Below are 27,878 nucleotides of genomic sequence, written 5' to 3' on the forward strand. Positions count from 1 at the left end.
TCGAAATGAGCCAATTAGCTTTTCGCTAATTTAACTGAATAACTGTTAGAAATGTGTTTTAACGGGTGGTTTTGCTATTAGCAAAGTAATTCCAGTGAAAACATTAACATTTTATCTTCTTAAACAAGACAGGATATGATGATTGCAAATGCTGTTTATAACCCACTTTACTTGTAATCTGACACATTTCTAAGTTAAACAGGATATTTAATGAGAAGAAATTGGGCTTTTTTAAATCCATTTGGAACTGACTGGATCATAAAATACGGGTGTTGCATATCTGCTTGGAGCCAATTAACAGCATGCAATTGCCATTGCCACCCACATTATGTTGGCATAAAAGGTTTTTCACTATTTATCATTAATTTTTTGTGGCTATAGATGTTGTATGTTTATAAAACGTAATGGTTTTGTCTCTCACCAGAAGTTTGATGAGCCAGAAACGGGATTTGTAGTAGGCGGTTTTGAAGGGGTTGATGAGGAAGAGCACCATGAAGCCGTAGAGGATGAGGGGGTTCGCCTGCATAGGGAGCCAAGTGTAGTCCGCAAACAGACAGGATAGGATGCTGAGACACCACAACACCCCCAAAAACCCAGCGATCTACAGCAAGAGAAAGGGAAAAAAGACCAAATTGAATATTCAGATGCATTATTATTCTTTCTGATTTTCAAAACCTGGAAAGTTTTCCCTTCCCTTTTTCCCTTTCCTAATATTTTATCTGTCAGAATACAATGTCCTTATAGCTATACAATAGTTGTTTTTTTTAGAAATTGAAGTTTTATTCAGCAAGGATGCATTAAATAGATCCAAACTGACAGTAAAACATTTATAATGCTACAAAAGATTTCAAAAATTCTGTTCTTGTAAACTTTCTATTTGTCAATGAATTCTGAAAAGAGATATATACGTTTTAACATAACATATTGAGTAGCACAAAGGATTTTTGAAGGATCATATGGCAATGACCATTGAAAATTCAGTTTTGCATCATAGAAATAATTTTCATTAAAATATATTAAAATAGAAAAATTGTAATTATAATAATATTTCACAATACTACTGTTTTTACTGGATTTTACATTAAATAAATGCAGCCTTTGTAAGCACTAAAAACAAAAAATCTAACAGCCCAAACTTTTAAAAGGCAGTGTATATACAGGCTTCCTGTAAAGTTCCCTTCTTCATGACGTGTCTCACCTCAAACAGATGTTGATGTGAAAGATTGTTTCGAGGGTTTAGCTCAAAGATCAGCACATGATTGACACCCGCCTGCCTCCAGCCATAAGTGTTAATCCCCAAGAGGAAGAGAAACTGAATCAACAGGAAACCGCCACGGTAGATGCGTACCAGTGGCCAGATGTTCTGATTACGAATGAAAAAAGCACCTGAGAGGGAAGGATCAGTCAAACAGTTGGATTATCAACAAGGCTGTACAAATTACTGCACTGTTCTATCATAAAGGAGTGGTATATCAGCAGAAATGCTGGAATTTATACATTAATGTGTGTAGCAAGATCCACATGGACTTAGTGTGAAACAAGGTTAAAAAACTGTACCAGTAAGGACAAAGGCGACAGCCAGGACAATGAAGACCCCACAATAAAGCCCCACACGAAAGGTGGTCCAGGCAGGTGCAGGCTGAGAAAAAGCACATTTAAATCACTGCAGTTGTTATTCTACAATATTCACCCTACAATATTCAGGAAAACAAACAAAACACATTTCAGTGTAACTTTTCTATTACAATACACACCTATACTGAATAAAATAGATTTGCATTAGCATTTGCACATTTGCACAAGTTAAAAAAGAGGCTATTTTAAGTCACTACAACTTAACATTTCAAGTTCAGTCATTACATTTAATATGAATAGTTCACGAGATGCCTTCAACTAGAACAAGCCTGTTGAATTTTTTTTAGTGCTGTCAAATGATGAATCGCAATTAATCACATCTAAAATAAAAGTTTTTGTTTACATAATATATGAGTGTGTACTGTGTATATTAATTATGTATATATAAATACAAACACATGCATGTATATATTTAAGAAAAATATGCTGTTTATATATTGAATATATTTATATATAATATATAAAGGTATATACATGTAAATATTTTCAAAATATATACTGTACGTGTGTGCATTTATATATACATTATAAATAAACACAGTACACATACATATAGTATGTAAACAAAAACTTACTTTGGATGCGATTAATCGTTTGACAGCACTAATTTTATTTAATTCTACAAGCATTCTACAAGCAAGCAATTTTTTTTATATTTGTGTTATCCAAAGGACAGAAGGACGCATACATTCTCTCTGTTAAAGGTAAAAGGTATTGAACATGATGTTCCAAGCACAGGTGTATCTCTCCACCCACGCTGCCTTTTACATTATGTAGTTCCTGAGTACTTACACAACTGTTATTGACCTAGAACTAAAAGTACTGCATGAAAAGACACTGCAGATATTTTTCACATGTTTTTCATTGGCTGTTTGCTATTATGTTATTCTTCTGCTAACATATTTGTTGCATTCCAAGTTGATTTTCCTTTAGTATTTTGTATTTATCACTAAAATAATCATAAAAACAAACTACATGCACTTTATTGAAAGTCACTTTGGTATATAAAATAACTTTGATTCTTCCAATAATAAAGGTTAATTAACACAATTGCTGCATGCGTGTATGTGTGTGTGCGTTTGCATGTACTATCAGAGTTTCTTTCTCACCTGTGCTGCTCCAAGAGGTGGAACTCTCAGTCTCTTCATGGCCTTTTGGCGGTCACCTCCTTCCAGCTCTGTGGTCACCAAAGCCTGGGCACACAAGGGTCAAAGGTCAGACACCATTCTCTAGTTTAGTCATTTCTGCCCTCCACTACCTTCCATTTCATTCTAATGTGCTCTAGGGTTTTAAGCATTATTTATCAGTTTCAGCAGCTACTAACACCAATACAATTAGATCATGATACGAGCAGGAAGTCAGAAGTCCAAACGTGGAGCCAGACAGTCTACCTCGGTCTCAGAGATGAGCTGTGTGATCTTCTTACAGGTGTAGAATGGAGCCACCTCCACGTGAGCCACACGCCAATCAGCTCCACGCTGCGTGTCCAGAATCTTGTCATGTTTCTTCAGAATCTTACGGAATCCAGTGAAGTTCAGATTCTGTATGTGATTAGAGTAAATCAGTATATGAAAATAAGAATTCACATCTAAAACAAAAAAGTGTAGTTCTCTAGTTCTTAATGTTAAGACCCATCTACTCAGTCCTTATTATTGCTATTTAGAATAATGAAATAAAATAATTAGACATTTTAGAAAAAAACTCATGCAATAAAATACATTAGGAAAATGTAAAAATTAGGAATGCTCATTTTAACCATTTAACTGTTAACAGAAAGTAAAAAAATTGACCGATTAATACTATCAGTTTAAAGGTATTTTTATGTATATTTTTTATTAAGTATTTTTTTAGTATTAAGTAGTTTTTTAAGTATATATGTGAATGCGAAATCAAAAGTAAAAGTGAACAGCGAGTGCGCATTCAAAAGCGATTTCAATATCCGCATAGTGATAGAGCGAAAATTATAAACAATATAAGAATGTTTGCAGGAGCGGCCACAAAAATCGTGGGAGCGGAACACACATGTTTCGGGAACGAGCAGTAATGGTCAGAAATTCAGCAGGAGCAGTATTACGAAACAGTTCCGCTCAGAGCTCTACTCCAGACTAACCGCACAGCACATCGATATTTTAGGCTACTTTTTTAAAATGTATTTTTAATACAAACTAGACACATTGTGCACTGAGGTAAGCCTGATATTTATTTTTGTGTCTGACAGAAAAAAAGAATCTGCCGGTTCTTTAAGGTGCATAGGATTCAGTGTGTTTTCGTTTTGTCATCTTACTATTAATTATTTAATTAAAAAATATTTAGTGTAGGCCTATTTATTTTATTATTTTTATTTGTTATTTTATTTTGTTTTTCTCTGTTCTCAGAAGTGCTGCAGGTGCATGATAATTAATTTTTATTTAATACTAATCTAGTTAACGGATACTGTTCAAATAACAAGTAACGGATGTCGGTCGGGAAAATTCAAAAAATCAATATTTATCTATGAAACATATTTCAAGAATTTGAACATCAATATTTAGATCAGGGTTTTTTTAACGGAAACTGGTCTGTGAATTGATGAAAAGCTAATAATTAATTAAAAAGCAAAATAAGCACAGAAAATAAAAGAAACAGCAGAAAGGTCAAGAAACCCAAGAGGGAGTCAGGACAACATTCACAAGAGAAGAACAACCATGACAAACATCAGACCTGGTAGTTCTGCAGGAGGATGAGGCTGAGGTAGAACTCGCTGAAGGCCAGCTGCAGGTCTTTGATGTTGCGATGTTTGTTGCGCTCTTTGTTGGACAAAGGCAACACCGTTTTGCGGCGACTGCGCAGCCCTGGAGCATTGCTCTCCCGCTGGGCATCCAAAGACGTCTGCAGCTCATTCTGCAAAGTTGCAAATCGGCGCTGTGCCTCAGCCAGTTTCTCTGTGAAGATCCAAAAAGACAAGACAATATTTATAATTCAATTTTATGGACAATTAGCATTTTACTTGATTTACGGCCTTTGAGAGAACAGGGAAAACAAAAAGCCCGGTTGAACACCAGGATGGAAAACTTACATCTTAAATGTATTAAAAACTATCCAACTACATCTACTGAGAGACATAAAGCCTGATTGGCTTACAACCCTGCAATGAAATGCACCAGGATCCATTTTGCATGACAAATAAATCCCTCATTCTACCCATCAACTAGAAAGTAAAGCAGACAGATTTCCTGTTAGAGATGAGCCTCTTCCTGTAAGGGTGATATCTCAGACAGCATTATCCACGCTGGCCTGCATCCCAGCGCAGTTTGGCGAACAGGACCCTACTCACCCATCTCACTTTCAGAGGAAGGAAATGGGATATTATGTTAATCAGACATGTAAATACTAGGAGTCCTGCTGGCGTATGTGTTATAACCCTCAGTAAGGCCCTGAGGAGTCCAAGATGAAAAACGGAGTGAGTAAAAGAACTGCCACACTTTGTCCCCAAGGCAATGATTACCCAATTGTCTTAAAACCATATTATGACTGAGGTATCTATTTTAGTTTTTTAATGAATTTAAATTACAAAATATTTTTAAAATGTATTTATTAAACTATACATTTAAATACCTTTATATACATTTTGTAACATTTTTATAAATGTTAATTAATTTTATATTTATATTCATAATACATTAAATGTATTTTTAATTTAATATTAATTCAATATATTTTAAATATACATTTATTTAATATTAGTTATTTTTAAAATAGTATTTATTTAATATACATTTTCATATATATGAATGTAATACTTGGCCATTAAATGTTAAATGTTTTCTTTACAGGTAATTCCAAGACAGGAATAAATTCATAAACATAAAAAATGCATTCATGGCAAATGTTTTTTACAAATTCTTAAAGATGTTCGTCAGTTAGAAAAAGTATATAGCTGACAAGTTTAAATAGCTTATAAGCAGAATTTGCGAACAAACAACACAGAAAACCAAAAATGTATGTTTGGACAGCATTAATAATGCAAATACATAAAAAGATAAGATGACAGAACATCAGTTTATTAAAGTTCAGAAAAATACTGGCTGTGAACAAAGATTTGATCTTATAAAAACATGTCAAATAGGAGGCACATCCATGTTTTCTTTCATGCCAGTGTAAATATAGTTTCCAGTCAACTATAACAGTCTGACTAAGGTCTGTGCTTCTGCAGGCTGAACATGGCTAAGATAGTGCTAAGAATTTATGTGCTTAGCAGATCTCCTCCACTGGGACAAAGACTGCATGTTCTCAAGGTTTAGAAGCTATGTTGTTAATTCAGGACCACTCAGGGGGTGGCAGGGGTCTCTGCCGTAACACAGTCTGGGTCAACTAGCCAGAATTAGTTATAGTGCACTAACAGCGGCTGCCATCCTAATATAGATTTCAGTTCTAAAGGCCATCATATATGATAACGCCTTGCATTTCACTAAATAAACCTTCAAATCTGACCTGTGCATGGACAACATTATCTGCAGAGCTGAATAATTAAACTAATGTTTATGTTTGAATATTTTTCTTTTTTTTGTTTTATCTAACTCTATTTTTGAGCAAATGAAATTTCATTTTGTCTTATTTTGTCCTTGTGGGAAAAACATCCATGACATGACAAACATCCAAATAAAAGTATGCGGTCAGAGATTTTTTCAGCTTAATGGATTTGCCAGCTTTCTTTGGCTGGGCAACTCGATTAGAGTTTATTTTGGTCTGTCTGTCAAACCTGCAGCACTGAGGGAGTGAATGATTTTTGGTAGCAACTGGAGTATAAAAAGACTTAACCTATTGATGCTTTCCTTTTATGTTAAATTATTAATGGACATCCGCTTCTTTGTTTCAGAATAAATGCTGATCCATTTGTCTCAGCTCATTTTGAGATTTTATTTAGAGGTAGAATTAGCTACTCTTATATTCTCAGTGCAATGAAACAATGCATCAATGTGCAAACAAAGCATTAATCTTGTTCTTTAAGTACTTGTTTGTTATGCCTTCCCCTAACCAGCCACTAGAGGCAGTAGAGCTCAGACATTCCTGCTACCCTGAAGTCAAAGCAACAACACAGCTTATGTTGCAGTGTGCATATATTATCAGTCCAAACATAGTCTATTCCCCTTGACGCATGTCAAAATGACTACAGCAGGCATTACTTATTACATCATGTTTCCAAATAGTGCTGTACCACCAGACCTCATGCACAGGGAATCCCTTGACGAAATTTAGCTGGCCACTGCAGTTCAACCACGCAGTAATAATTGTTTCCACTTGTGCTATTTATGAGTTATCTATCTATCTATCTATGGGTTGTTGATGTGACATGGTGTTTTCACTGTCCTACAAGATAAAAATTAATATAATTAATATTGTCATTATTTAAAATGCAGTGAATAGTTAAACATTTCTTTGTCTTGCATGGACCCTTTGTTATAAAAGCTGCACTGTTATTTGATTTTTTTTTTAAATTTGAGCCAAATCTCAAAATCGTCCTACTGTATAGTGTGACTGTCTCAAGCATGGTTCAATAAATTACAACTTTTATCAATTAAAAAGAAAAGCATAAAAATGTTAATAAATACCTCTGGCATAATCGTACAAGTGTCTATTTTAGTAAATAACAATCATTTTTTTCATCCATATATTTCTGAAAACGTTGGAACTTGATACATTTTGTCTCTGAAAACCATGTCCTCTGGTGTGACACCATATCCTGATTTTAAATCGGCTAACTCCAGAGAAAACTTTAATTAGTTGAAGGACCCAATTCATGGTCGTGTTACTGAAGCCCCCTGTTAAGCCCATGACATGTGCACATGGCCATAGAACCACTACAAAAGTTTTACGTGTTGTTGTCCTTTGGTGTGACACCCCTAAATGATATTTTTAATTAAAAACGGCATGTTAAACTACATAATCTTGGAAAATTATGCAAATGTTTCTTGCTAACTGCTAATGACAAGTTAGCTAGGAATAGCAAGATCATTAATTGACACAAAAGGCTGAAACATCCTTTGGTGTGACCCGTGTAGTGTCACACCACAGGACAAAGATGTCACAGCAGAGGACAAGGTATCTTTAAAAAGCATTTTAAACAATTAAATAAGATTTATTTAACTCCTTTTTATTATTTTTTGATTATTTTCAGTGTTCTTAAATACAATAATTACATTAAACTATTTTCTGATTTTTTTTGCTGAAAACTTGTACTGTTATAAAGTATCATGAAAATAAGTATAAAATGTGATCATTTGTTTTTGAAAAAGAAAGAATTGAGGGAGAGAAATTAGTGTAAAGAGAGGACATGAAAATATAGACAGAAAATTAACAGGGCTCCACTAGAAGGGAGGAGATCCTAAGAGAACGATGCAGAAAGTAAATAGAATCAATATGATGCCTTAAAAAGGGTAACCATATAGTTTAAATAATTAATTCACAACTTAATGAATGTAGTTTGAATATCAATCATATTTAGCTGTGCTGCACATGCAGCAGAGGGCTAGAAGAGTTTCAGTAACACTGATTGAGTTAGAGACTGAATTTTGTTGATGAAAATTATTTTTGGTTTAAAAAACATGTTGATGTTGTTTGTTTCAAAATTAAACTTTCTTTCTCCTTTAATAACCACCATATATGTTGTTTTGTGTGACGTAATGTCCTATGGTGTGACACACATAACAGAACCACAGATTTATTTTTATCTCAAAATATCTTAAATAACAGCTGAGTATTGCAGTAGGGGAGATATAAATATCACTCATCTTAAAATGGTAGAATTTTCAGCAGTTTTGAACGGATGACAGCAAAGTTTGTCTTGTTTTCAGTTTGTCTTGAAATTGTCCAACAAGTCAAGGGGAAAAAATTATATTAATTATAATTTCATATTAAATAAATAACATTATATGAAAATAATCACTGATTCTAAATTACATGACAAAAACTGTAGTTAGTAACATTATCCATTACATTACACATTTTAGGTAATATAATCAGACTACTTTTTTTGATTACTTTTAGATTACTTTTGAACTTGTTTGACCTAACTGTAGTCTGATTCAGATTATTTAAAAATGTACTTTAATCTAATTATAGGTACTTAATTTTTGGAATCTGATTGCATAATCCAGATTACATGTAACCAGTTACTACATATTTTTTCTTCAACATTTTTGAAGAAATGTAGGGAAAACAATACCTGAATAGAATGTGTTGATCTTGGAAAGCTCCTTTTCACACGTCTGAAAGAATTTCTCCTCAAACTTGGCATAGTATCGTTTGACGGTGTCTTCATCCGTGACTGAAAGAGACAAAACACAAAGATGTAAATCTGTGTTCATTTTCATATTCAGCTTTGTGCACTAATCCACTCAGACCATGTCCCAAAATCCACATCAACATTCACAGCCTCCATCCTTTATACTCACTCCTCAAAGCCAGAGGGAGTTACAAAACCAGTTCTTTGAGCTTCAAACAACAAATCTTAAATTCCAGATTTCAAATTTAATATACGTATTTATGTTAAAATGTAGGCCGTAAAAGTTAAGATAAATGTTTGATATTTAAACATGTTTTACACTGCAGCTGTCTGTCTCTTCCGCTCTGCTGACTTTAGTAAAGGAAGGATGCCTGAGGCATTTGGCTGTCAAAGTTGTCTCTCTCTATAAATAACCCAGTCAGGTAAAAGCTTTTAGCGTCTATTATCAGATACAAATGCTCGCATCTACTTAAGTTTTTACAGACTATGCATCAAATATTGCCTCTGAATATAAACTAGAATGTCAGATTCATTAACAAACATGTCTGTGGGTTCTGTGGTTACACATCAGTTCAGTAGATTTAATCCATCAGTATGGTTTGTTGAAAAAAAGAGACTATAACTGAAAATGGCATTACTATTATGGCCCAACAAAGCATTTAAAACACAAACATTGAAAAATATAATGCACAGTTAATTTTATTTCCATAAGAAGGCTGAACTTAAAATATGACTGGGTTACAATTAACATTTTGTAAACAAAAACTTAGTTTGCAACTCAACATTAACAAATAAAGCTCAAATAATTTATTATTACGTGCAATACTTTTCCAAAGCTTATTTTTTAAGAACATATGGTATTACTTTTAAAGAATCTACACATGATGTTAACAAAGAGAGATTGACATAATGACACAGGAAGACCTCTGACCCCTTCCATCTCTCTCCGTGTGATGTATAGTGAAGAGAGAAAGAGTAATTCTCTACACCCATGGACACCTGTTCCCCTAAATGACACATTCAACCCATATATAACTACAACATTCAAGTTCACCATATATCCAGTGTTCATAATAAATCAGATATCTGATTTATTGTTTAGCCTTAAAACTACATGAAATCATTTCAATGCATGTTACTCATCTACTTGTCTTTTCTGCTGATGATACCAAGGCTGTGTGGGTATAGGGATAAATAATATAACATAACATCCACAATCCAATCAAATCCATATGGCTAAAGATCAATTTCCCACTGAATGCTACGAATACATCTTGTTACATACACTAAATAAGTCATAAATACAATTTCATGTTACCTTGGCAAGAAAATTGAAACAAATAGCACAGCTTGTTACAAGAAAAGCATGTATACTCATTAGGTCTGGGTTGTCATGGTAACAGAGGAAGCCCTGTGTGATGTCTTAAGTGGTGTCTTCCTGCTGTTCACCGTGAGAGCCCTCGTTAGCCTTACAATGGCTTTATGGCTGTGTCATGACCCCGACACAAAGGAACATGACTTCAGTAAGAGACTCACTTAAGAGAGAAATGAGAGAGGAGGAAGAGACCAGATCAAAAAACATGCATGCAAACACACTAAAGGTGCAGTGTGTGTTTTTCAGTATTAAAAGAAGTCAAACTGATTTCACATTGACTATTTTAACAATGTACTCACTACCTTTCTGAACCTTGAATGTGTCAGTTGCGTTGCTGTCTATAGAGGGTCAGAAAGACCTTAATTTGTGCTCCTAAGATTTAGAGGGTCTATGATGAACGAAGGTCTAACGGGTTTGGAACGACATGTGGGTGAGTAATTAAAGACAGAATTTTTTGGGGGGTGAACTATCCCTTTAATATCATTCAGTTTTGTTCATGGATGTCAGCCCTATACGGCATATTGTATCATATTTGATACACAAATTTTAAAGGCCTCTAAATTATGATCAAAATTATGATGCGGAGAAACATTTTCTACATGCCTTCTGTTGTCTGATATTTATACTTTTTCAACAAGTAAAAGCTCTTTCATTATAATTCTAAAAATGTCAATGTGTCTTTTTTCCTGTTATTTTTATATAAAAACATAAGAAAAACTTTTATATTGTAAGTAATATTTCAAGATAAACACGTGCATGCACTTAAATGATTATCCATACAGAATTTTTGAGAAAAAGTTAAAACGTGAGTATTAAATGTTACATCAGGCTTTTGGAACGGTTATTTTAACATATCTCAATCATTCATGTATTGCACTGCATTATGTTTTGCCCCCAACAATATTAACCTCAGAGCTTTAATCAATAAACTATGATATTTATGTGCATTTTATGCATGAGGTCTGTTATACAGTTATAAAGATCTTGATTTACATTACAAGCTATCAGAATTACATCTTACCATATAAATATCAGCAACTGTACCAAAATGCATAAAAACCTAAAAGTAATAAAAATCAAAAACATAATCCTGATGTTTCAGATATGATACTCAAAAATGACTTTTAGATTTTGTTTAAAGGTGAACTAAACTTAAAAAAAATATATTTTCTGGCTTAATATTTGATATGTCAGTCTTTACAGGGTTAAATCTCAAACTGATACTGTATCATATTTGTACAAAACTAAGTTTATGCTTTAATTTAGAAGATGAAGCACAGAACCCTGACACAGCACACTTTTCCTGACTAAGGAGCTTGCTATCTGTTCAATCCTGCACATAAATCCTATAAAGCTGCAACCAACAGTCTTTTGCTTATCTGGGGTTATTTCTCTCTCTCTATTATACTCTCTCCTGGCAGGCTCACATGAATATAACATTTTCCCTCTGGGTGCCTAGATTTAGCAGACCTAACTGTGCCCATGGATCAAGGGATCAAACTGCACATTGTTTTACCAAAAAGCCCTGCAGGAAGAGGATTCATCTGTCTATTCTTTCAGAATAAAAAGCTAAATGTTTTTTTCTTTCCCAATTCTTTCCCACCAGTATTACAATGCAGGACTGGCAATTTCAATTAAGCATGTTCATGATTTTACAGCAGAGAGCATTGCTTGTATTGTCCAGAGTGAGCGATATCATCTCTCATTAGAGGGTTACTGGTGGCGAGCAGCGATTCCTCGACCGACAGCTGTATGACCTCTCATTTTACAATCCATTTAACCGCCTCAATGTTGTTTATCACCCTCGTATTGCTGTTTGTATTATCGCGCCACTGCAAACATGGGTGCGAGTCCCTTATCTCCCCTCTACACGGAGATCTCAATCATCGCAGTTGAATTAAACTGTTCGCCTGGCGGCAATAAAGGCACGGGAATTGCTCTGTTGTTGGAGGTTTTTACGAGGAACCGTTATCCTGAGTAAATTAGAGAGGGTGATTATTCGCTCTCACTTGCACGCTCTATTAAAAGGCTGAAGTGTGTGGGTGGGATTGCAGGAGGACAGCCGAGCGGCAGAACCCGTTAAGCAGGAATGATGCATGCTGGGAAAGAGACACAAAGTGAAAACATGAAACGCAGCACATAAAAGCCTCTTCCAACCATCCGTTCGCCCCCCTGCCCCCTTGCTTAGTTCGACCAGATCCTCTGATGAAGTAAAACCCTCAAAGCTCCACCAGTCTCTTCACCACCGCTCTCTTCCCTCAAGCCACTATTAGCTCAACCAATCACGAAGCTTCTATAGTCTGGAGATGATTAGCAATGCACATTAAGTGTCCATGTAAATAACGTGTCCTGTATAAAAGCAAAGTAAGCATGAGGGAGAAGCTCTCAGAGGTCTCAGTCTAGACTCATTCATCAGAGAGCTGATCAGCACATTGAGATTGTAAATCTTGGTTTCTATAGGGTAGGGGGCGGGGGTGGGGAGGGATTCCCGGCAGCATCCAGACCGGGCGAATGCATTAGGAAGTGGGGCGGATGACACAGATGGGATGTGAAATGGATGGTGGGGTATGAAATATGAGCAGGTCAGAGACATGACGCTGCCACTGAGCTGGTTCACAAAAATGACACAATGAAATATTCAGCTGAACATGTAATTCTGACAAGATACTTTTAGCAAGTGTCTGCTAGTTCCTGTTCACTTCTAGATTTAGCCAAAGTAAGAGTTTGGGCGGTTTTCACTTAATATATATTGTAAATCAACTAAATGTATTTTTTAAATAAAATAGTTAAAATTTAAACTGCGTTATAATTAACAATTCTTTATTTAAAATGTAAATTAATCAGTGATATGTAAGCCATAAAATGTACAATCAACCACCAGCCATTATAAAAACTTAAAATTAAATATATTCAAATTATTATTACAAAAATATATTTTTCGTATATTACATGCTAATAAATAAAATAAATAAATAGAAATGTGATGTTCAACTAAGTTCAACTAAGACATTATCATAATTTATATATATATATATATATATATATATATATATATATATATATATATATATATATATATATATATATATATATATATATATATATGTCAGTATCGATAATTATCCCAAGAAATGTGAAATCTTTAGTTCTTTCAAGTTTAAAGGCAGAATTTTGCTCCTAGCATCCATACAGCTGGCATCTTTACATGCTATCCATGTCGTGTGCATGAAATAGACACTGAGACACTGAACCATTGGAGAAACTCTTATTAATGGTCAATGATTTCAGCAATCCAAAACTATTTCTGCTGAAATCAAAAGTTGCTGTTTTGGCCAAAAAATTTTAGTTGTTGAAATTTCAGTACATCACTAATTTGCATCATGCACGTCTCAGCCACAGATGTCACGCCCACTGACTGCTGGCTGAACATCTGATGCATATCACAGGAGTTTCAAAGCTGTCATCGGATTGGTTGAATTATACAGGATTTCCAGGAGATGTGTGTATGTTGCATTCTTTAACATTCCACTTGGAAACAAACTGCTGTAATGCCAAACCCCCTCATGGAAGAAGAAAGCTATTGTGTTTACAACTGGGACAATGAGTACTTATCAGGACCAACTAAAGGCTGAATTTGTAAAAGTATGTGAAATATTTAAAGTTTGCGGCATAAAATCTTTAAAATATGTCCAAGAGTTTTACACAATGGTCTGTATATTGTGGGGACATTTCCACGCACCGAACATGACGCGACACAAAATGAAACGTGATTGGTTGCTTTACCTGTCAGTCATGTGGCTTCTGGGGTCATGTCTTGGCCATTCAAAGTGGCCAAGGTTCCCAGACCTTCTGCTGTCAGTCTGAAGGTCTGGCTACGCAAGACAACATCATGCATAAACATTAAATCGAACATTTATCAAACTTGTGTTTTAATTTTAACTGAGGAAAACTATATTGTGACAATTACTGTTATTGTTTTATCACATTACTATTGTTTAAATTATTTTAATTTTAATCAAGGAAAATTATATTGTTATAATTTTTTGTTTCATCACCCAGCCCTATGTTCAGCTGGGGCATTTAATTATACAGTTCAGTGGGCATTATATTCACAAAGTAGTATTAAAACTGTTATGGTTTTATAATAGTAGTACATGTTTTCAAGAAATCTCTCAAATATAAATAAACTAAAAATCAGGGAAAAGACAACTATAGCCATAAAGACAATAGATGTGTCTTAATAAAAAGCTAAATTGAAAAAGAAGGGGGTTCCACTTTTAAAAAAACTGAATGGATGAATCCAAGGTTGAAAATATTTTAACATTTCAAAGGTTACTTAATTCAGAATTCAACAATAAAGGAAAAAAAAAATAAAGAAAAAACAAAAATGTAACTTTGTTCTTGGTGATGGTTAATATTATACCTTAGAAAAATCATTGAATTAATTCAACATTTCAGAGTTCAGGAATGGCTAGTGCATTTAACAAACATATTTTCCTGGCCTCATTTGGAAGCACTCATTAGAAAATACATGAGCTGTCCGTGGTTCTGAAATTGTGTTCCAACTGCAGAACAATCCCAAAAAACTATTTTAAACTGTTTATTTAGAACAATCCACTTTTAAACTTCTATAATGAGACATTCCAATTCATTCTCAAAGCACTGAGAGAAAAGCTACAATTAAGAAGGCATTCGTGATTCCACAGTTTGACCTAAATCTTTCAAACTGCATCACAGGAGCCCTCAAAATAATAAGCTTCAAAGTACACAACTATTTCAATGTAAACTTTGTTCTCATCCTCCCGACTGTTATTCTCAGGATATCAGATGGTAAGATCTGCTCCATGTCTTCATACTGACAGATCAACGCAGAGTCATTCCACTCACCAAGAATGTGACTTCACAGTAAACGCCTGTAAACAAGCAAACATAATTTGGGTGATTTAGGCGACTCTACCTTCTGCAGTCTGTTAAGAGAACAGTACAGACAGGATGTTCTCCTGTAATTGTATTAGAGGTCCCTGGAGTGGAAACATCGCATTAGAATTAATCTGGAAACATTAAAGACTGGAGAGCTTATTTTTACTAACTGAACAGATTTAAGTACACATTAAAAAAGAATCTGAGAGGGAATAATAGGAAAAGTTTAATATGAGAACAGCACTTAGTATAACTACAAATGCATCTCTGAAAAAGGATTGTCTGCTTATCTCCACATAATCCCTCATAATACACACAAAAAATATTCTGTCTTAAAATATCTCTGTCTTCAGCTGATGTGGGAATGCAAAGCTGACGCTGAGATTGGCAGTGTGCCGACCCCGCTGAGGATCTCAGCTGTGAAGTGTTATCAGTCCAGCTCACAGTCAGACACAGGCCAGACGTCTGCAAGCTCTGCCTTAAAAACAGCTCCATCACGGCCCTGTGAAGATTTCTCTCTCTCTCTGACTCACAGGAAGCTAGAAAGGTCACTGATAAAACATCCACTGAAGATTTGTCTCCTTTGTTTAACTCGGATACTTATTTTAAATGCCATGAGTTTAGGTTTTCAATAAGAGGAAATGTCTGTCTGGCAGATTTATTCAATATAGAGGTATACTAATAATGTATGAACTGGATATGAATAAGAAAACTACCTGGGAACATTTCTAATGAAAAATAAAATAAAATAAAATAAATACACAGGGAAAAATATTAAAATACAATTTAACTCTACATAATAATAAATATCTGATATTGTATAACACTAAATAGTAAAGTATATATAAAAAAGACCTTAGTATGACACTCGATGACCATCAAAACCCAAATCTAAGCCATAGTATGTTCTTTATCACGTTAAATTAAAATCTAAGCTTGTCCAAAATGTTAATTTTAAATACACAGTACAATGCTTTCAGGTTGTGCAGCACTTCTATATTCAGTCCTCTTAAAAAGTAATTGGTTTCTTGAATTAATCATGACATGAAAACATTGTCTACCTCAGCATGCATTCACAGCAGAGACCTGAACCAAAATGGAGTAAGCACGATACTTTTAAACTTGTTTCACCTGGTGTTCTTCAAATGCAAGTTTGTTATAAAGGCAGGGTTCCACTGTGACGCTACAGAGGTAATGTCACCTCTGAGAATGGCAGAATGGAGCTTTCAATTATCTTCAGGCAGCATGTCTGCAGGCCAAGAGGCTTATGAAACAAAAGGCTTATTAATCTCGTCCCCAGCGGTGAGCTCTGTCCTCTGAGTTAGCAGGGGTGCATATTTTAACACCTCTGTGCACAAGTGCTGCATCTCATCTCCGCTAAATGTCAGAGAACAGAGCTCTAAAAAGAACACATTTTATGAACTAGCTACAATTTAAAAGTTTGGGTCAGTATGTTTTTTTAAAGTCTCTTATGGTCACCCAGGCTGCATTTATTTGATACAGTAAAAACAGTAATTATTGTTTTCTATATGAATATGTTTTAAAGAGGTCATATGATGCTGCTAAAAAGAACATTATTTTGTGTATTTGGTGTAATGCAATGTGTTTATGCGGTTTAAGGTTCAAAAAACACATTATTTTCCATATAATGTACATTATTGTTTCTCCTCTATCCCCCGCCTTTCTGAAACACGTCAATATTTACAAAGCTCATCGTTCTGAAAAAGCGAGGTGTGTTCTGATTGGCCAGCTATCCAGTGCATTGTGATTGGCCGAATGCCTCAAGCGTGTGACAGAATTTTTAAGAGCTTTTAGTTACTGTGACACCGTCTCCCAGGCCAGCAGCATGAGACTCAGTCCCGCTGCTCTGCTCGTGCACATCCCATCATTGGTTCTCTTTTAGCAGTTCAGTCAATGTACTGTTAGGAGTAACTAAATAACTCGGGATATTGGTTTATTTCGCATCAGAAGGAGTGTAAGGCACGTTTATAAACTGAATAACTTAAGTTATTTGTGGATTAGTTCGTACTGGAGACGCGAACCGTTTCAAATGATTCAGTTCGATTTGGTGAACTTGTTGCATCCAGTGGGGACATAATTACTGATTATAATAACTTATACTGTCTTTTTACACGTTGCGTTGAATATTGCACTGCGTAAACATAAAACCATGTCTGCATTTGTGACCGGAGAAACAACAAACAACAAGCCAACTCTACTGCTCAAAACTCGCGTTTGGATCATCATTGGCAAATTATTTAAATATAAAAAATTTACTTACAGGCTGTGAGTCAGAAGCACCAGACTGTCCTTGCAAAGTTTGAACTGCCCAGCTTTATAGAAACAGCCGTTGTGCCACAGACGCATTGCAGGCTACTGGTTCAGGAAACTCATCCTCCATAAAATGCGCAGCACACATCTTAATATTTGGGTTAAACTGCTCTGGAAAATTGTTGTAAATACAACTTAACCACTGATTTCTAGTCGTGTCCTCTTTTGGAAGGCCAAACAAAGTAGTTTCACTTTCACAACGAAACACACAGCGAATCCACAACATGGCAGAGGCGGCAACAGAGAGAATAAAAGTTACGCCTTCTTTCTTTGCGTGAACATTTGGGTGGTGTTATGCAAATCTTCCCACACAGTGACATAGAGATGTGGGGGCGTGTTAGAACGAGGTGTTTTAGGGGGGTGTGGTTGACTGTTAACTTTTATAAAGAATATCTCTTTGGATTTGAGACTTTAGTCTTTGCAACTTTACAGATCTTCTTTATGCACCAAGAGCTTGTAACACTCCAAAGAGAAAGGAAAAATTGAAACCACATCATATGACCCCTTTTTAACATATTTCTATGATTGTAAAGTGAGACTACTCTAGCTTATCACATGATCCTTAAGAACATAGGCCTACTGATTTGGTGCTCAAGAAACATTTCTTGTTGTTAGCAATGTTGAAAACAACTGCTTGATATTTTTGTGGTAAATGTCATGCAATTTTTTTTTTAATTCACTGATGACTAGAAAGTTAAAAAAGAACAGCATTTATTTGAAATAGAATCTTTTTTGCCATTTTAATTGTCTTTACTGTCACTTTCGATCAATTTAATGCATCCTTGCTAAATAAAAATATATTAAAAAAATCTTCTACATCTGATTTCAGTTTTATATTACAATACAAACACAATACGGCCTATTCCTGTCCGAGCAAGTTGCATTTGGACAGAAAATAGAGCATATTTATTTCTTTATTTATTTTTAAATTTTGTTATATACTACAGTATAGTATGTAAGTCTCTTTTCACCCTGATTCTAATAACACTATGAGAGTTCATATATTTAACAGCCATATACAAGGTACTAACATATAATCTTCATCTTAAGTTTTACAACCAATTAAGGCAAAGCTATTACCTTACTAAGCTTGCTAATTCACAGATTACTCTAATGAATAATGAGCTGATTTAAATGCTTAAGGCAGAGCGAACATGAGTGGGTGGTTTAAATCATGTGACACACTACTACATTCTATTCTCTCTTTCTCCTCTCCAAACCTAAATAACACGGCTCATTATCACCTCCTCCCTTAAGTATCTTTGCAAAGACAGTAACCAGTTTATGGATACATTCCACTGCTCTTTCAGACCCATTACACACACACACACACAGGTGCCCATACAGCTCTGTTACAGCTGCTGAGGAAGAACAAGAGCCGGATGGAAGCATTTTGACAGGATCTCAAGATACAGAGGACTCTGATAATGCTTGGAGCCGGATACAGTGCCTCCAGAATTGGATCCAGATTTTTAGTGGATATCCTACCTCTTATGCCTCTGAAAGGAATTTAGAGTCAGTGATCAATATGTTTGGTCTATTTTCCGGGAACAGAAAGACTACTCTGATATGGACTAAAAGCTACAAATCACCAATTTTGATTAATCTAGTCCATCTGTAGGAGATTCTTTCTTACTAGCAAAATAATTCATATAAATATTTATACATTGATTTATATTAAAGCAAGTTATAATAATGCACAACAACAAGTAAGGCAATGTCAACACACCTGTTTCAGTTAATCTACACTACAATTGAGCATCAATACATGACACAATTACATTGCTTTCACCATAATCAAAGCCTTATGCCATTCTACGTGCAATCTAGACAGCTTCACTGATTTCAATGGGAGCAATGACATTCTGACAGGGTGTTAAGCACACTCTTTTTCATTTTTGTTCTATGTCACTTAACTCCCCCACCTGCCCAATCCATCAACATCATATGTGTTGTTCTGTAATAATATTAATATGTCTTTTATAGTGTAGAATAGACATGTTGAAGCAACCTCTGTATAGTCGTTTGTAAAACAGGAAAGCGCACCGTGCTCCATATTTTAGTCTAGTTGCTGATGACAGTCTTAAGCTGTCTCACGTCTGTAGGGCACTTCAACGACACATTCAAACAGCGGTTAATGAGATGTCTTGCATTTCTGCCTCCTCAGGCCCTCTTGAGACCAGCACAAGACACACAGCAGCTGCTCCCTGCTTTCTGAAGACTCTCCAAACGTATGTGGAAGAGAGAGACAGAGAGAGAGAGACATGTGGTTGTGTGTTTTTTATTTTTATTTTGTTGCATGCAATTTACAAATCTAATGTCACGTTACACTGCAAAGGCGGCAAATTAGCAACAGTTAACAAGGAATAAAACATGAAATTATTAATAATTTCAAATTATAAGAATTTGTATTCATTTTATTTATGTATGTATTCATGTGTGAGTTTGTGTATACAGTATATATATATTTTTTATATTTTTATATATTTTTACAGCTGAGCGCCAGTAAGTGAGAGACACACATATGTCCCTGCTAAAAGGTTTTCTGTTTCAACATCATAAAACATTATATACATTTATCAAATATAATAATATTATTAATAATTTCAAATTATAAACTACTGTACAGACATAGAATGATATAATCTCTATTAATTATATATACAGACACACACTTATTATATTCAAATATAATATTACAATGAAGGTGTTTAGAATAAATAGTTGCACACAATAAAATTGTGCTTTTAATTTTTTTTTATACATACAGTACTACTGCATCTATCTGAAAAACCAACAAGCACAAAGTTTCAAACACAAATTTTTCGACTGAAAACATTTTAAAAAAACACTTCTATACACATTCTACTGTTTTTCTCTGTCTTTTTCGATTTCTCATCTGCTTTCATCTGAAATAATAACATAGCCTACCAAAGAGCCATTTTATGTCATCTGTGTTTGTGGGACTGACATCGGTGTTATCGACCTGTCACTAGGCTCCTGCCGTTACCTTGTAGCCATTAGCAACCGCCACCAGGAGAACGGCCTTTCAACCGCCCAGCCAATTGCTTTCACATGAGTGTGTGTGCATGCATGCGAATGAGCAGGTGTTTGCTGTGTGTGTGTACACATGCATTCCAGCATGTGTGTGTGGGAGTTGGAGCCGCAGTGGCACTTGTTTCTTTTGAGCGTGCAATGTTTTTTCATTTTTCAATTTTCCATAGGCGACGAAGCATAGCTAACATTTATCTGCATACACAGAAGGCATACATTTCAGATTTTCCTTAAGCTAGAGCTTGTTGCAAGCAATCAGCAGGCAAACTCATCAATGCAGCTTTGATTGGGAAGGCATCCTGCCTTTGCGCTGCCTGGAATCCACCCACCTATTGATTATGCATATGCCGTAATCAATAATACACACAACTATTACCGTTCACAGCACCATTACACAGCAGCGCATAATGAGATCAGACAAAATCTCCATCACAATGTGTGTTATGATACCAGTGATCAGGCAACACAAATGAATCTTACTATTTACAAATAAGAATATTATTTTATTCACTACCATTCCAAAGTTTTGAAGATTTTTAAATGGTGTTGAAACACAGAAAACCTTTTAGCAGGGACATGTGTGTGTCTCTCACTTACTGGTGCTCAGCTGTAAAAAGAAAGGGATTATGGGTAAAACCTGTTGTCTATGTTTCTTTCATTGTATTGGGCTCATCTGTAATTGGTCTTGTTTTTCACATTGGTAATTACCAGAAGGCCTTTGTCTACTGTTACCATAGATACCAGGTCATGTGACGAGCTGGAAGGGTGTGAACTGCATGTATGAGGACCTGTGGGATATACATGTGTGTGTGGATCTGAATATTTATTCTCCCCTGTAAAAGCTCTTAGAGTGATGATGGGCCATGTAACCTCCAGAGATTCACCACGCCCCGGTCAGCCCCACCCCCTCATTCAGCCCCACCCCCAACCGTACCCCTCACTGCATGAATGAAAGAGCTCTGTTGAGCCTGGATCCTGTCACAAATTCAACACCATACTCTCAAAACATAACCACCAACAATCCTAATTAGACCCTAAATCTCCACAATGTGTTGGAAGAAAGAAGCACTAACCATGATGCTAAAAATAAGAACTGCAGCATAGCAATTATTTGCTTGATTTACATATATACATTTTTAGAAAAAACAACTGGATTTACCAAGTTGACAGCATCAAATATTCTAAAGATTTGAAGAGGCATTTGACACCAACAAGCCAAGTTGCATAATTTATTTGATTTTCTGAACCAAAAAAACACATTTCTTCTTCTTTTTTTTTTTTCCCTGTGTAATATTGTGATATCAATAATGTATCTTACCTTGGGATACACAGATATTGATTTTACCTGTGTAATATTGTTTTTTGTATTATATTTTCTCATTTTATGGTTATTTATTTGTATTATATTTAAACAAACCAAAAATAAAACACAAACACACACAGGCGTAATGGTTTTTATTATAACATCTATCGACAACACTAACTAAAGCCACAGAAAACTTTGTGCATTTCAATTTTCAATACTCCATTCTGTGTGATTTCTTGCGTTTTGAACATGGAGTAATGTCCTGAAAAACCTTATTCCTTGTAATACCTACAGTCAGGTCCATGAAATCTTTTTTCTAATCTTTTTTTATCAATGGATTTGGAATGAAACGAACAAGATGTGCGTTAACTGACTTTAGCTTCAATTTGTATTTACATCCAAATCAGGTGAACAGTGTAGGAATTACAACAGTTTGTATATGTGCCTCCCACTTTTTAAGGGACCAAAAGTAATGGGACAGATTAACAATCATAAATCAAACACTTTTTAATACTTGGTTGCAAATCCTTTGCAGTCAATTACAGCCTGAAGTCTGGACTGCATAGACATCCCAGACGCTGGGGTTTCATCAATGGTGATGCTCTGCCAGGCCTCTACTGCAACTGTCTTCAGTTTCTGCTTGTTCTTGGGGCATTTTGCCTTCAGTTTTGTCTTCAGCAAGTGAAATGCATGCACATTCAGATTCAGATCAGGTGATTGACTTGGCCATTGCATAACATTCCACTTCTTTCCCTTAAAAAAACTCTTTGGTTGCTTTCGCAGTATGCTTCAGGTCATTGTCTATCTGCACTGTGAAGCGCCGTCCAATGAGTTCTGAAGCATTTGGCAATATAGGAGCAGATAATATTGCCCGAAACACTTCAGAATTCATCCTGCTGCTTTTGTCAGCAGTCACATCATCAATAAATACAAGAGAACCAGTTCCATCGGCAGCCATACATGCCCACGCCATGACACTACCACCACGTGGTATGCTTTGGATCATCCTTTCCTTCTCCATACTCTTCTCTTCCCATCACTCTGGTACATGTTGATCATTGTCTCATCTGTCCATAGGATGTTGTTCCAGAACTGTGAAGGCTTTTTTAGATGTTGTTTGGCAAACTCTAATCTGGCCTTCCTGTTTTCTGAGGCTCACCAATGGTTTACATCTTGTGGTGTAAACCCTCTGTATTCACTCTGGTGAAGTCTTCTCTTGATTTTTGATTTTGACACAAATACACCTACCTCCTGGAGAGTGTTCTTGATCTGGCCAACTGTTGTGAAGGGTGTTTTCTTCACCAGGGAAAGAATTCTACGGTCATCCACCACAGTTGTTTTCCGTGGTCTTCCGGGTCTTTTGGTGTTGCTGAGCTCACTGGTGCATTCTTTCTTGACTTTTTAAGAATGTTCCAAACAGTTGATTTGGCCACACCTAATGTTTTTGCTATCTCTCTGATGGGTTTATTTGTTTTTTCAGCCTAATGATGGCTTGCTTCACTGATAGTGACAGCTCTTTGGATCTCATATTGATAGTTTGACAGCAACAGATTCCAAATGCAAATAGCACATTTGAAATGAACTCTGGACCTTTTATCTGCTCCTTGTAAATGGAATAATGAGGGAATAACACACACCTGGCCATGGAACAGCTGAGCAGTAGCCAATTGTCCCATTACTTTTGGTCCCTTAAAAAGTGGGGAGGCACATATACAAACTGTTGTAATTCCTACAACGTCACTTGATTTGGATGTAAATACCCCAAATTAAAGCTGAAAGTCTGCAGTTAAAGGCACATCTTGTTCGTTTCACTTCAAATCCATTGTGGTGGTGTATAGAGCCAAAAAGATTAGAATTGTGTCGATGTCCCAATATTTATGGACCTGACTGTATGTTATACCCTTGTCATTATACAAATTTGTGTCCTGATATGTCTCAAAAACACGCGCACATTTACACACACACACACACACACACACACACACACATTATATATATATATATATATATATATATATATATATATATTATATATATATATATATCATTATGGGTCAGTATTGGATATATTTTGACAAATATTTATTAATCACCCTAATCTGCCCCTAAACAGCATGTGAAAACAAAACAAACTTTAGTTACTCAGAAAACCTCTTTCTACTGAGGCCACAATAGGTTGCAATGTGGATCAGACTTTTTGAAAGTCTTAACTATGATGTTAGAGCAGAAGAGGAAGAGACAACACCTGAAACTCAGTCACCCACAGATCCCAGATCATCAGCTACATCGGTCAAGAAACATTAACAGAGACACACACAGTCCCCCTCAATTACTCTTATGCCATTAATGAATAACACACAGAGCACAGGGAACTAGAGAGGGAGACCCCAATTTGCATCAACAACTTTGCATTTAATTGTGCAGTGAACTGGAAAAAAATCACAGCAGACTGCTCATTTAACAGCTCCTACGCAAACAAGCTCCTAAAGCTTTATTTTTAAATGCCTTAACCTTCAGCTTTCTGCATTACAGGTGTTCACATCCATTGCCACTAGAGCTACCATTAAACAACCCAAACCAGCAGTTTTTAATCTTCCAGTACAGAGCACATTGTTAGGCATGAATAAAGAAAAAACATTTTTTTAGATAAGTGCTTTCTCTGTGTAAAATAATTTTGTTTAATCTTGTTTTAAGGTAAAATAATTTTCACTGTACTATGAAAATAAAGTAAAATTAAAAAGAAACACTTACATCAGAACAACTTTGTGGGTATATTAGTCTGAATGATCCCAACACACACACACACACAGACACATATATACATATTATATATATATATCAGTCCCTCCAGGTTTTCGTGGGACTTTTTTTCTGATTTTTGCAGCCTAAAATGACTGATTAGCGGCTTTTCTCAAAATTGCAGATATTGTAAAATTGTGATATTTGCAGCATTTCTTACTGTTTAGCAGTGAAAATATACCACAGACAACATTCTTCTAACATTGTTATGACTTTTCTGACTTTCGAGAACCATTGTAGGGCTCCAGACTAACATTTGAGGACACCAGCACTAGTGCCATTAAGTTCTACAGAAGGTGGCACCAGCACCTGACAGTAAAGCACTCACCCTAATCGCACATGAACATCTTGGAGATGTCTATTTGGTGTCTGCATTTACATATGCAAGATGTATTTTTTTTAGAGTGTTTGTTCATCTGCAATACATCTCCAAGACGTTTCCTGTCAGATGTTAATTAGACATTTATTAGAATGCATGTAAAACTGCTTCTGAGTCGTTTATCATATTACACAGCAGATGTTTCCCAGATCTTTAGCAGACGTCTTGCAGATGAACTTGTGCTGTCTGGGTAGTTGAGATGTAGATAAAATTAACTTATATTACTGTCATTCATAATGTCTGAATATAATTTAATAAATACAAAAAATATATATTAGGGAGTGGAAATGGCTAATAAGCCTAAAAGTACTTCTTTGCAGCCAGTGCTTTGAAGTGCTGGGAAATGTGTGAAGCATTTAAAAACACTCGAAGACATTAGACCATTTCTGCACAAGTTCTTCCTGTAGTTTTACTATCTTAAATCCATGGTGATAGATGTAGAATGTAGAAAATGTAGAAACAACATAAAGACAGTATATTTTAAAAATTAGTTTAATGACATCTTTATATATATTCTCTACATATATAACATTTCTAAAAAAACAGAAGCTCCTAGGTAAGGACCTAGCAAACAACCCTGTTTGACTAAAAATGACTAAGAAACAGTCAAAAACCTGTTTTATGTTAAGCAATGAAACCCCTTGTGATTTCAGTAATGTGTGATGTGGCCTTAGAGAATGATAGCACTGATTGGCTCTTGCCCCACAGCTATGGTATAATGCTAATGCCATGACCTTAGGTATTGATTGCTCTGCTTGTAATGCCGACACACACACACACACACACACACACACACACACACACACACACACACACACACTTGTTAAAGGCCTTACTCTCTGGAGTGATTTCAAATGAGCGGAGACCGCAACCCCCCTCCTCCGCCCACTTATTGGCAGGGCCCAAATGGAGATTGCCCGCTGTCCACACAGGGAAAAATTTGGCTCATAAATCGGTAGATTGGGGTGTAGCGGGTATGTATGGGCGTGCTCAGAATGGGGGCAGAGAGGCAGTAAAACCATTGTGAGTATATGTGTGTGCGCTTTAGTTTACCCGGTGAGCTGTCTATCACAGCGATTCAATTATTTTTGTTATGTCCCCACAGTACTGAGCATAATCAGGAAGTCCTTGAGCCAATCTGACATTAATTAAATCAATGCAGAACTAAAGAATAAGAGATAGTTAGATGGAGAAACAAGAGACAGTGAATGGAAAAGAAAGTCTTTGTTTATATCAAAAACTGAAGAATGAAAAATTGCTTCCTTCTCATACTAAACTCTGGTCATACATACTATTGTTCAAAAGTTTGAGGTTGGTCAAAATACAGTAAAAACAGTAATTTTGTGAAATGTTATTACAATTTAAAATAACCTTTTGTTTTTTATTTTAATAAATTTTAAAATGTAATTTTTGTCATTTTCAGCAGTCATTACTCCAGTCTTCAGTGTTACATACCAACATGCTGATCTCATGTTTTATTAAAATTTTATATAATACAATATTTATATATATATATATATATATATATATATAATATTTTCTATAATATTCTCCTATCGCTCGCATTTTATTCTGAAAATGTAACTCTAGTTATTAAAGATATCAGATCATGATCTATCCAGTTCTAAAAAATATTAATACATTTTATATCAATTAGTGATCATCTAACCTTCCCTTTTAAATCTGTACCATTTGTGAAAAACATAAGGTGTGAAATGGAGATGAGTGATTTCAATTATCTCCTCTATCTGGTTGCTCAGTTCACCTGCATTAATAAGAGCAGTCAGCAGTGAATCATCCTGATGTGGGCGGCACATTTGCCATCCACATATGATACATGCATCATGATTTGAACTGCTCCTATGTTGCAAGGTCAGAAGGTCAGTTCTGTGTGTGTGCACGCATGTATGGCTGTAGGAGACAAATGAGCAGGGAGGAAATAAACACATCACTGCGAACAATGAGTGGACCTGAGAGATAGAAAGCGAGAGAAACTGAAAGAGAGCTCACCGTTCATTTCACTGGACAACAAAACAAACACAAACACACAAGATAAAAGTCGCAGGCTGTGAGAGGGGAGAGTCTGAGTCCAGCCACTGAGCTCAAACACTATAGTTTCATCTACACATCTATCAATATATCCCCCTCTGCTCTGTTTCTCTCTTACTTTCATGCCCTCTCTTCTCTTTTAAACACACAATGCATGCATATACATATTTACACATGAAACATACAGGCACTGTTTGTGCATAAACAGTTGAAAAGCTGGTTCATTGAATAAACAGAATAATTTACTGCAGGCCTACAAGCTTCAAGCTCTTCCTGCAAGATATGCAATGCATCTGCAATATTCTGCAAACATTCTCTATGAACAGAACCCATGTAACATCAGAACCTAAAACACTAACATAATGCTTGCTATTTTCTACTTGATTTCTATTTTCTATAGTAGCAGCAGCATGATAACAATAAATGTTTTAAAAGCAGTAAAGTAGTAATATACTACATTGTTGTCACATGACCCCATTATGCTGCATGTTTTATAGAGAAGTCAGAGTTTAGATCTTTGAAATAATGCAATAATAATAATAAAAAAAACACTTGTCAGTACGAGAACACTTGTCAGTTCAAGAAAATGTCTACAGTAAATGCTTCCAGATTTACCACAGTAAAAATGAAGAGTGAGGACAAATGCATTACATTGAGGGAGTCAGGATTTCATGCAGTGTGCTCTGCTGTATAATGCAATAAAAATACATTTATTAAGGAATACAAAAATATTGAAATATACAAACATTTTATATAAAAAAATATGGGT

At 35.4% G+C, this 27,878-nt stretch overlaps 1 protein-coding gene across 1 annotated transcript in view; it reads right to left on the reverse strand.

The window, feature by feature from the left end:
• LOC109059278 (xenotropic and polytropic retrovirus receptor 1 homolog) overlaps window positions 1–27,878 on the reverse strand; it is a 73,400-nt gene that overhangs the window by 15,266 nt on the left and 30,256 nt on the right. Inside the window, 7 exon segments of the mRNA XM_042729491.1 lie at window positions 422–601; window positions 1,199–1,386; window positions 1,558–1,639; window positions 2,745–2,828; window positions 3,027–3,176; window positions 4,336–4,556; window positions 8,837–8,938. Coding sequence (XP_042585425.1) covers window positions 422–601; window positions 1,199–1,386; window positions 1,558–1,639; window positions 2,745–2,828; window positions 3,027–3,176; window positions 4,336–4,556; window positions 8,837–8,938 — 1,007 coding nt within the window.

Source organism: Cyprinus carpio, chromosome B8 (genome assembly GCF_018340385.1).
Source record: "Cyprinus carpio isolate SPL01 chromosome B8, ASM1834038v1, whole genome shotgun sequence".
NCBI classification, from domain to species: Eukaryota; Metazoa; Chordata; class Actinopteri; order Cypriniformes; family Cyprinidae; genus Cyprinus; species Cyprinus carpio.